Source organism: Ceratotherium simum, chromosome 25 (genome assembly GCF_057802395.1).
Source record: "Ceratotherium simum simum isolate JZ-2026a chromosome 25, ASM5780239v1, whole genome shotgun sequence".
Taxonomy (NCBI): domain Eukaryota; kingdom Metazoa; phylum Chordata; class Mammalia; order Perissodactyla; family Rhinocerotidae; genus Ceratotherium; species Ceratotherium simum.
Window position 1 is genome coordinate 10161430 of NC_141924.1, and position 12261 is coordinate 10173690.

At 39.5% G+C, this 12261-nt stretch overlaps 1 protein-coding gene across 4 annotated transcripts in view; it reads right to left on the minus strand.

Moving 5' to 3' along the window:
- TNRC6B (trinucleotide repeat containing adaptor 6B) overlaps positions 1-12261 on the minus strand; it is a 179731-nt gene that overhangs the window by 21382 nt on the left and 146088 nt on the right. For all 4 annotated transcript variants that reach the window (XM_087448894.1, XM_014793227.2, XM_087448895.1 and 1 more), the window contains one exon: positions 9584-9709. In XM_087448894.1, the coding sequence (XP_087305020.1) occupies positions 9584-9709 (126 nt within the window). The remainder of the gene's footprint in view (positions 1-9583; positions 9710-12261) is intronic.

The following is a 12261-nucleotide window of genomic DNA, read 5'->3' on the forward strand; positions in this document are numbered from 1 at the left end:
TTTTCTTATCTCCAAACTCAGAATAATATTAACTTCAGTGGTTGGTTGAGGATTTCATGAGTTAATCCATGTCAAATGCTTAGAAATGCACTCCCTAAATGTTTATTTTTTTGTTTGTTTTGGTTTTTTTTGGTGAGGAAGATCAGCCCTGAGCTACCATCCATGCCAATCCTCTTTTTTTTTTTTTTTTTTTTTGCTGAGGAAGACTGGCCCTGAGCTAACATCCATGCCGATCTTCCTCCACTTTATGTGGGACGCTGCCACAGCATGGCCTGACAAGCAGTGCATCACTGTGCACCCGGGATCCGAACCCGGGCCGCCAGCAGCAGAGCGCGTGCACTTAACCGCTACGCCACAGGGCTGGCCCTCCCTAAATGTTTATATTATTCCAAAGGATGGGTCTTCAAATGTTTAGAGACAATGATTACAGTTCCTTTGTGTCTCACCTTCAGGCTAAATATGATCGGTTCTTCCATCTATCTCATTCAATTTCTCAGTGCAGAGCCCAGGACAGAAAAGCCATTTTCTAGCCTAGTCTAATACCGGGTAGACCTGGCCATCACTAACCATTCTGTTAACAGCCATACTTTTATACACAATGCCTAAGATCTCAGTTTCTCTGATGATTGCATCATAACTCCCAATTCACATGCTAAGCTTATTGTCAATTAAAATCTTCAATATTTAAAATATGTCTTCCTCCCTCGTGTAATATTTATTTTTTATTTAATTTTATTTATTTATTTTTGTGAAGGAGAGCACCCCTTAGCTAACATCCATGCCAATCTTCCTCTTTTTTTTGCTGAGGAAGACTGGCCCTGAGCTAACATCTGTGCCCATCTTCCTCCACTTTATGTGGGACGCCGCCACAGCATGGCCTGACAAGCGGTGCGTTGGTGCGTGCCCAGGATCCGAACCTGGGCCGCCAGCAGCAGAGCATGTGTACTTAACCGCTACGCCACGGGGCCGGCCCCCCCATGTAATATTTAAGCAGCCAGGCTTTAAATTTTATTAATTTATGTTTTGATCCAAGCTTAGGACCTTATAGTTATCTTCACAGGCATGGCACATAGTACATGCTCGATAAATACCCAGTAGAAGAGTGAATCTCTATTATACGTCAACTTTTTAAAAATTTATTGGTGTCATAGTAGTTTATAACATTGTGAAATTTCAGTTGTACATTATTATCTGTCAGTCGCCATATATATGTGCCCCTTTACCCCTATGCCCCCCCTCAACCCCCTAACCCCTCTGGTAACCACTAATCTGTTCTCTTTGTCCATTTATTTGTTTATCTTCCTGTATGTCAACTTTTTAACAGTCACTCCCCCAAGTTCTTTTCTACCGCATCATTTCACTTATTCCCAGTTTGTGTTTCCCCATCTGGTCACTGATGTGACTGTTGAACTTGATGGAGCTGAGGATAATCTAGTAGCATGCCACTAAAAACTTCCTTCCAACCTGAAACTGATCAGCCTGGGAATATCAATGATTTACTAATCCACACAACTCTTTTAGCATTTAGCGTATATTTTCTATCTTGTCTAAAACAAAGAGACAGCTTGTCAAATGGCTTGTCAAAATAGAGATACAACAACTATACTATTTTTGTAATACAAGATTTTTTTCTTTACCAGTCAACGAAGGAAACGAGTTAAGTTAAAACTTGTTAGCAAACTGTGATTCTTGATTCCTATCACAGGTGCTCAAAAGCTATCTTTTTGATAATGTAGTCTAGAATCTTGCCTGGAATTGGCACCAAGTTCATCAATCTTTAAGCCACTTTCCTTATTCTTTCAAAAATTGTTTAAAAAACTTCCCATTTTCCTCACTTCCTTGTAGGGGAGGAGTGCTTCTTTCCCATTTCTGATCTGAGGCTCCACACAGAGGGGCATCCCCCTTTATCACAACACTCCAGGTCTCTTTCCCTTCTTCTTGGCAGTAAACCTACAGAGAGGACTGCCCCATTCCAGTTACTGGGGAGTAAGTTTGGAATTCAGTATTAGGAAGCTCACATTCTCAGTATCAGCTTTCTCGGTAGTAAAGGGGTATTTTGGCCCTTGTATGCCTTCCTCCTTTGTCTTAAAAACTCAAGATTTGGGCAAGAAAGAGGGGTTGCCATTATTAAGCTCCCCTTGAAGACTCCTAGCATTCCTCAAAGAATACAGACAGGGCTCTGCAATTCTTTTCACAAGTTCTTTCTATTCTGTAGGATTTAATTTGTGTTTAACCCTTTTGGTTGACCATTCTTGTTTGTTTTTTTTTTTTTTTAAAGATTTTATTTATTTATTTTTCCCCCAAAGCCCCGGTAGATTGTTGTATGTCATGGTTGCACATCCTTCTAGTTGCTGTATGTGGGACGCAGCCTCAGCATGGCCGGAGAAGCGGTGCGTGGGTGCGCGCCCGGGATCCGAACCCGGGCCGCCGGCAGCGGAGCGCGCGCACTTAACCGCTAAGCCACGGGGCCGGCCCTTGACCATTCTTGTTTTTAACAGAGAAGATAAAACCAGTAAAAATTTATTTCCATTTAATCAGCCAGCAATAAAAATACAAATACAAATAGTCCAAAGTAATTATTCCTTTCCCATTCACCAAAGTGTGCCAAACCAAACTCTACAGGCTCTTTTAATCTGCCTACTTTTCTGCAAGCCTCAGCTTATTTTGTGCTCTCATCCCCGAACACAACTCTCACGCGTATTCATCCTTGCTTGTGCACCCTTACTTTCCACCTCTGAAAATGCTCCTGTAAAAACTGAGTCATCAGAAGCCCCGCTGGCTCTTCCCGTTTCACCTCTCTTTAGCATCACAGTCCAAGTCCTCAGTTTCCTAATACTTTTGAGGCACTGCCTCTGCTACATTTTCAAGACTATCTGCCTATCTTTTCTTTGACGCTTTCTAGTCTAGAAACATCTGACTAAGATCAGGTTTCCTATACTTGGCTCACCAACTCATTTTCTTCCAAGATCTCAGTCACTTTCACCTAACCTATCAATTCTATCATTTTGGAAAGTATTTTGGTTTAAAGTAATGGTTCTCCCAGCTGCTTCCTCTCCATTCTCTAAGAGATGCTGAGTGTTGCCAACCAATTAAAACACTCGTTTCATTTTCTGTTTTAACAGCTGGACCCCTAGTAGATGTGAGCTCAAAGTGAGCATACCACTATAGAGCATTGTGCCTCTACACCAGTATTATGGCCAGCATGAGGGACATACCCTCCACAATTTCCCCCAAATAATAACTCTTCCTCATGTCTCCTTTAAGTTTATCCAATGGTAACTAGTGTGACTGAACTTACCGTCTCTGATATAATAGTTCTAACCTCACTGTATTAAGAGTATTGGTGGTATGAGTTACATCCTACGTTATCAACACAATATTCCAAACTAGAGTCTTAGTCCACTATACCTCACTTAGGAAATCATATTTTGTACCTTCAGTGTGAATCCTAAATTTATGTGACTTAGCAACTATACTGAGTTTTATAGTGTTCCCCCCAAATTCATGCCTACCTGGAACCTAAGAATGTGACCTTATTCAGAAATAGGATCTTTGTAGATATAATCAGGTTCATATGAGGTCATATGGGATTAGAGTGGGCCCAAATCCAATGACTAGTGTCCTTCTAAGAAGAGAAAAATTTGGACATAGAGACAGACAAGAGAGTGTCATGTAGACAGACATGCAGGGAAGAACACCATGTGAATATGGAGGCAGGGATTGGAGTGACGTGTTTACAAACTAAGGGACACCAAGGATTGCCAGCAGCCATCCGAAGCCAGGAGAGATGTCTGGAACAGACTCTCCTTCAGATCCTCCAGTAGGAACCAACTCTAATGACACCTTGATTTTGGACTTCTACCCTCCAGAACTTCTGAGAGAATAAATTTCTGTTGTTTTAAGCTACCCAGTTTGTGGTAATTTGTTGTGGCAGTTTCTAGGAAAGAAACTAATATAATAACTACATTTCGTAGGCCCGTGCCATCCAATAAGTTAACCACTAGTCTCACGTGGCTATGGAGCACTTAAAACATGACTAATCTAAATTGAGACTTGCTTTTAAGTATAAAATACACACCAGGTATCAAAGACTTAGTATTAAAAAAAAGAAAGTAAAAATTTCAATAATTTTTAAGCACTGATTACAGGTTGAAATGATAACAATCTAGATATATTGGGTTAAAGAATACACATTATTAAATTAATTTTACCTGTTTCTTTTTATCTTTTTAAACATGGCTACTGAGAACTTCAAATTACACTATGTGGCTTGCATTGTATTTCTATTGGATAGAGCTGCCCTAGGCCACCAGCACTGTTTCTAACTTCCTTTCCAAAGTTTTCTTCTATGATTCATGGGAAATCTCTTCTGCTTATTTTGTCTCCCAACCTGGTGGCCTCCAAAATAAATAGCCATTTTCTGAGCTTTCATTTCTTCCTCCTCCTACGTTCAGTTTTAAAAGCTCTACTGAACAAATCCGCTGGTCTCTTGATCAACCCATTTCTCTTTAGTCTTGAGAATGGATGCCATCCTTTGCCAAGAGCCCATTATTCCCTCCCCCTACTATTCCTACTATCAAAATTAGCTAAAGAAATCACCATTCAAAGTAAAACATGCTCATGACCCAGTAGTATCCTAGAGAAATTCATCCTCGGACACAAATATAGGAATATTCACAGTAGCACTGCTCATAATAGCAAACATCTGGCAACAACCCAAACGTCTATTGATAGTAGAATCGGTAAATAAATGATGGTATATTCATATAATGGAATACTATATGAACCATAACTGCCCAAATCAACATGAGAAAAATCTTAGAAACAATATCAAGTAAAAAAAGTCAGAGAAGGCTATATACTGCATGATTTCATTACATAAGGTGCAAAAAAAGGCAAAATGAAACAATATATTGTTTAAAAGATAGATACAGAATGCGTATACAGTAAAAAAATGCTAACACAAAGTATTTTTATACTTTAAATTTAAATTTGATTTAAATGCCAGTATCTCACTTGTTCCATAAATTAAGTTATAAAGACTGTAAAGGTTACACTTTGAGGACTCCCTATCCAGCTCTGCTCAACCTCTCCCTTCCTCAGACTGCACACGTATTGTCTTTCTCCAATGAACAAAAAAGGACCAGAGAGAAGCTCCACTAGGCTCCTGGCAAATGGCTATTCATACCAGGGTTGCAGAGTAATTAAAGCACAGGTTTGTATATTCCCGTAGCAGAGAGTTAATTATTTTGGCTTAAAAGCCCTTCAATCTCCAGCTGGGTTGGAGAAAGTGAAGATCTAGTTGGAGTCAATATGGCATTTAACAAAGCACTGCAGGTGCAGAATGACAGGAATTTAAAAGCAAGACTATGTTACTTCTGAATATTTGAGTAACAGGAACAAATATGAATATTTCTAGAATATGTTACTTCTGAATGTTTGACTAACAGGAAGAAAAAGGCAAGGTAGAAAAACCCAAGGCCTGGAACATTTATAACAAATCTTAAAGAGGAGTTTCAATGTCTTCTTTCTATGTTGACATTAAATATTGACTGTTCCTATAAAGTGGTTAAAATGGATATAAAATTTGATAATATTTATCAAAAATTTTAAAGGTTCATGTGCTTTGAGCCAGAAATTTCATTCTGGGCAACTAAATTTAGAAATAATGTGGGCAAAGACCTATGTGTAAGGATTTCTCTACAGCATTATTTATAACAGCGAAAAATTAGAAACAATTTAATATCCAGTAAGGGCGGAAGGGAGATCAAAATAAGTCTACCTGATGGAACATTATGCCTTGTTCATTAAGAATGATCAACATGAAGACTACATGTCAACAAAAACAGGAAGACGGTGAACATGAACGCAAGTATGTGAAAAGCATGCTTGTACACAAAGTCTGAATAGGAGATTGTGTAAAAATAATCCCTGTCATTGCATCAGGGGGGCGGTTTCTGGAAGAATTTTTTCTCCACTATCCAAACTTTCAGTGTGGTTATTATATTGTCTTTACTTAAAAAAAAAAAACAGAGCTACCCGACTGCTTCGTTTTTTAAAATATGGAAATGTCAGGAAAAAAACTGAAGATTCCGTTGTTGAATATTCTGCCCCCATTATGCATTAAATAAATGTTAACCACGTTTTGCTAAATAAAGCGATTTCAAAAATGTACGAGAACACAAGTACTTTTCTTTTCCAAGTGGAGCAGACACTTTGGTCATAAAGAGATTTGCAGCCTCTAAGTCTCTTAGGCTAAGTTAACTGAGCTTTCCTAACAATTCCACTTTCTAAATCATTCTGAAATGCATCGTCCCATGACTTGACATAGATTTACTGAGCTCAAAATACAAGCCCTGCACAGCTGTAGATGTTCAGGATCCCGCAGTGAACAAAGCAGACACAGATCCTGCCACTGTGAAGATTATCACACTCCTGCAGGGGTGAGGAGGGAGGAGAGTAACAGTGGTGGTGGTGTACTGTACACAGCCTGGCCTGATGAGGTGGCACTGAAGCAGAGATCCAAAGGAAATAAAGATGGAGCCATGTGGCAATCTGGAAGAAGAGCATTCTAGGAGCGTGCTCAGTGTGCTGGGGCCAGGTGGCTGGAGAGGCCTGCATGAATGGGAAAGTAGTAGGTGTGCAGGGTGGAGAGATCACCAAGAGCCTCAAAGACCACAGTAAAGAGCTGGCTTTGTATTCTCAGTGAGAGAGGGAGCCATGAGAGGACTCCCAGTAAAGTAGTAACATGATTTACCTTAACTTTCTGCTGTGGTAGGAATGTTCTACATCTGTAGTGTCCATATGCTAGCCACTAACCATGTGTGGCTATTTACATTTAAATTAATTAAAATTAAAAATTCAGTTCTTCCATGCCACTAGTCACATTTCAAGTGCTCACATGGCTAATGGCTACATTGGACAGCGCAGTTTTAGACGAGCAGTCTGAATGCTGGGTTGGGAACAGACTCGAGGCAGGCAAGTGTTGAATGAAGCAGGGCTGGGACCAGTCAGGACGCCATTTCTAGCAGACAGATGGTGGTGGCTCGGCCAGGGGTCATATTAGGGGAAGTGGTAATAAATGGTCAGATTCTGGATAAAGTTTTGAAGGGAGGATTTGCTGATGGATTAGATGTGGACTGCAGGGGACTCTGAGTACTCTGAGGTCTCTGGCCTGAGCACTTGCAAGATGGAGTGCCATTTACTTAGAGGAAGAGGATGTTTTTGAGGGGAGTGTGGGATGAAGTCAGAAGTTCTGTTTGGACATGTTAACTTGAGATGCCTATAAGGTATCCTAGTAGAGATGCCCAGATGTCTGTGGGGTTGAGAAGAGAGATCTAGGCTGAAGACACTATTTTGAAATTGTCAGTCACGTCATTCCAATGGGTGAGCTCACCTAGCAGTGGCTCTGAGATGGGCAAGTGAGGAGGAACTTGTAAAAGAGATAGAGAAGGGGAGGCAGGGGGAACTCAATACAGATGTCTGAAAACCAAATGATTTAAGTGTTTCAAAAAGGAGGGAGAGATCAACTGTGTCAAATGCTGCTGATACACTGAATAAGAACAGACTGGAGAATAGACCATTGTATTCCACAACACAAAGATCATCGGTGACCTTCACAAGAAGGTCTTAATTTCCACTGCCACTGCCTTCCCTGGACTCCTGTACAAGCCTTGTAACTGATCTCCTTTGCTTTAGTAATTCTGCAATTCCAACGTGTCCTCTATATTATTCAGTGCTATCTTTTTAAAACATCAATTTTCCTACATTGCCACTCAGCTGAAAAATCTTGCCTAATACTATATTATCTATAGCAGTAGCAGCCAAACAGGGTGCACATAAAAATAACCTGGGGGTGACCGGGTCCCAACAGCAAGATTCTGCTTCAGGAGACTGGGAGAGATATGGGAACCGATTTTTAAGTAGCAGCCCAGATGATGGTCACAAACCATGCTGACCAAAGGACAAAGTCTAAACTCCTTAGCAAGGCAAACAAAGCTTTTCCAAATTTGGTCCCAAAATTCCTGATTACTTTCTTCCTATCCCACTCTAGACAACATCTATATGCTTCAATAAGCTCAAACTAACTGCATTTTTGCAAACATGCCATATGCTTCCAGATATTACTGCCCCTTGCACCAACTTCTCCTGCTGCTTAGAAGGCACCTTTCATCTGGCTGTGCCCAGCAAACTCTGACTCATTCTTGAAGACCCAGCTTAAATGTCACTGCTAATGTGAGGACTCGTCCAGCCCCCCCAAACTCTGTTAATCATTTCTATACAACATTTATCACACTGACTATTTCCTGACTATTCTGCCATCACCACTACCAACTCCAGGGGGCTGCTAGGAGAGAGACGGTGTTTTCTTCATCTGTGCATTGCCAACATAGCACCTGGCACACTGCAGACATTCGATAACCACGGATGACTGCTGGCCTGATACCACGGCATGCTAGAAAGTGTTCCAAGAGTTAAGATGACACTGTCACTGTGGAGTGCTGGGGAAGTCAGGAACAGCTCTGTCTAGAGGACATACCAGTACCTGGGACTTAAAGGATGACTGGAACTTAGAGAGGGAAGGGGAAGGAGAGAGACACTAAGAGGACTCCCAAACAGGACCAGAAGATTGGGAGAGGGGACAGTATAGACTCGATGTCAAAAATGTCAAAACAGACTCAATGTCAAAAACAGGATTTGAAATCTATAGATTATGGTTCCAAATATTTTAAGCTTTTGTCTTAAAAGACATTCCAAAAACCAAAACACAAAAACCTGACTCTTCACAACCTGTTGGTTGGATCTAGTAAGTGCCCCACCCCCTTTTATAGGATGGGACGGACTCAAAGCTCTTGATCTCAGTTCATTCAAGTAACATTCTAAGAAGACCACGGTCACACACTGAATCCTTACACGGGCGTATCAGCTTTCACTTTGCTCCTCAGACTTGTTTTCTCACAAAGAGGTACAAGAAACTGTCTGCTGTAGACTGGCACAAATCTCTCACCTGTACCCCTCAAACAACTCACTGCACATCCCTACTAAGAAATGGACCTAAAGGATTCCCATGGTACCCAAAGGACTGTGTCCTATACAGAGCCTCTCTATGAACAAGTCTCTGCCACTGCATTAGTTCTAAAACTCTCCTAGAGCATCTAGTCAGTATTTTAGCATCTATCTCCTCAAAACTTTTTAGAACAACTCAGAATCTGGCAATTCTCCTGTTTATCTGTGGGTGAGTCCTTGAGGGCAACCCACTTCTGAATGTTGACACATCAGAATTTATAAAATAGTTTTAATTATATGCAATTAAAAAATCAATACAGTATTAGAAAAATATATAGTAGGTCTAAAAGGAATATAAGCATAATGTTTTTCATGCAAAAACATCTACTTTATATGCACAATACAATAAGGAAAGGAGATTTGATGTTTTGTTCTAAAAATCTTGATCCTTGGCATCTGGTTTTTCAAATTTAAGACTACTATTATTCTTTTTATGCCCACGAAATCAGTCAGTTGATAACTGGTAGCGACCTGGATGGGCTTTATTTTTGAACTGTGAAAACATAAAATTGCTTACCTGGGGGGAAATAAACTGGGGAGGCACTTGCGCCCGGAGATTAGGAGAAGAATTTAGTGGCTGCACTGGGGTGTGCATACCTCTCGATTGTGCTGTGCTATTTCCGAACAAACCATGATTGCCACCCTGTAAACAACATAGCAACACTAAGGCTTTTTGTTAACATAAGAAAATGTAAATAAGAAACAGTTTAGGTTTTCTACTCCTCAGAAGAATCATATCCTGTGTTCCGTGGAATCACAGAATTTTATAACTGAAAAGTTCCTCATCTTGGAATGCCTGGGAAAATTATTCAAATCCAATCATGGGCATATCATCACCACCCCTGCAGTCTGATGCACTCTACAAACCAAAAAGGGTTAAATTTATTCAAATGTTAGAAAAAGCACTAATTTTTTTTTTTATAATTGAAAGTATAGGCAATGTAACATTTAATTCAACTACTTTCTTTTTTAAGATTGGGTTTACCAAATTTATTCTCAAACCTTACAATCTGAGATCCATCTTGAAAGGCACCTAGTAAAAATGCAGGCTTATGAATAATATGAATTTTAAAATAATACTGTGATATTACTTCTCTGAACTGGTTAGTTCAATCATAAAATCAGCGCCACTCAATTGTGAGCCTAGCTCCATGAGGACCCTACTCCAGTTCTAAACACCCTTCCCTGTCTTGGGTCTGCTTAGTCCCTTCTTTGCTAGATGAGGAAATCTGAATCAATCACAGAGCGAAGTAAAAAAGAAAGAAAGGGAAAAGGTGAAAAATTATTATAGGGACATCAAAACAAACTGTACATTACTCACCTGTAACTTGTCATTCAAATATATGACTATCAGCCTAGTTAAAAACAAGCTTAACTCCCTGATTACTGCAGGACCAACTCACTGGAACACTTCTAGACTGTTCCAATTAAAGAGCCACAGAAAGCTGGGCTATATGAGGGCCGTTCCTTTCTAATTTGTTTCTGGCTGAGAAAAGTCCTTCAGAAAAGAAACCATATTTGATACTTGACACTATGTTCCTCACAGTGTAGTTTTCTACACCATCTTCACTTGGCCTCCTCAAGGCCCAGCTCAGAGATCATCCTCATCAAGAAAGTCTTCCTCAAAACCTTCTTCCTTATTTCACATTCAAATTAACTGAGCCCACCTCTATGTTCTCAAAACTCTTTGATAGCATCCATCATCAAATCATGTTATAGTCATTTTCCATTCTGTCTATCCACCACCAGCTTAATATTTCCTTCTTTGTATTCCCAAAACTCAATAAAGCCCTGGTCCGTAGGATGAGCACATCATTTGCAAACATCCATAACCCACCAATTTCATATACTTGAAAACGTCCCACTGAACATCATCAGTGAAGACAGTTGCACTATTGCTTATGCCAAGTATGTGTCCCTGAACTGAAGTCACCACCATCACCTTTTCCCTGGAATTGTGGGGAGGAAGGTAATTAAAATTTTAAAGAAGAATTTTGTAATGGCACCATTAAGTTCTAGAACACTAAAGATATTCTGACGGCTCAATGATTCAAAAATAGATAAGGGACTGCTAGAGGGAAATTAATGAACTTAAAATCATTGAAAATAAAAATGACTATGAACATAAAGTAGAAATGGCAATCAAAATCTGTGTATATCTCATAAAAGAAAATCAAAGATCCACTATGAATATTAAATCTCCCAAAGGACTGTTTAAACATGAGAAGACCTTTAATTCTAGAAACTCGAATATCTCTGCTTCTCTTGTCTTATGAATCAAGCTGTCACTCTAAAGTGACATGGCTCAGCTCTAACTCTTCTGAGATCATGGGAGTCAGCAGCTCAGCTACTGACCATTCCTGGGAAAACAGGAAACATTTATTTCACTAAGAATATTCTGCTAAGATTGTTCTCACTTACACTTTACTATCCAAGTAACGACCCTGTCATCAGAAGTTAAGTATTCATGGACTGGTCCTTGGATGGTGGGGTTTCTGGTAGCTAAAGTCCTTGCCAGTATCCATGTTTTGACAGGTCCAAAACTGCTCTCTGAGGGTCATTTTTAATTTCAACCTCTCTTTTGGTAACAAGTATTAAAAGAAATTTGCTTTTTTAGTTTTTGTAAAATCAAGCCCTACTTTCCTATTCCCAGTAAACACATTCCACCCCACTTCCACCAAAAGTTTTAGGTTTTCATTATCAAGTGTCTCTAAAGCCATACTAAGCACTTTGATATATCTGTATCAGATAAGTCAATAGTAGTCTATCAAAAAATGCCTTCTCTATTTTTAAATATGGAACCCTGGCATCACAAGCTGGTGATTTTCTTGGCTCAGAAGTAGTTATTTTGCACAGTAATGTATTTAGTGGCAATAATACAAGTCTAGTCTTTTTTTTTAGAATTATATGTAGAAATTGGGAAAATGGTCATCAAAAGCTTATATACATGTTAATGGTGGTTTATCTGGCTATTTCTAAAGCTTTAATGTTGTATGTAAGGCTTTTATGATGACCTGAGTCCTAACAGTTATTGGTGATATTTGCCTCAACTATGGTGTCTAACTCAGAAAAGTATACAAATTAAAAACAAAGGTACCAGGCTGAATGAAATCTTCTGTGACTTGAAAATAAAAACCTTAAATTTTTAAATTAGGAAGTATATTAAGTCTGCATGAAAACCGTGTGAAAAACCAT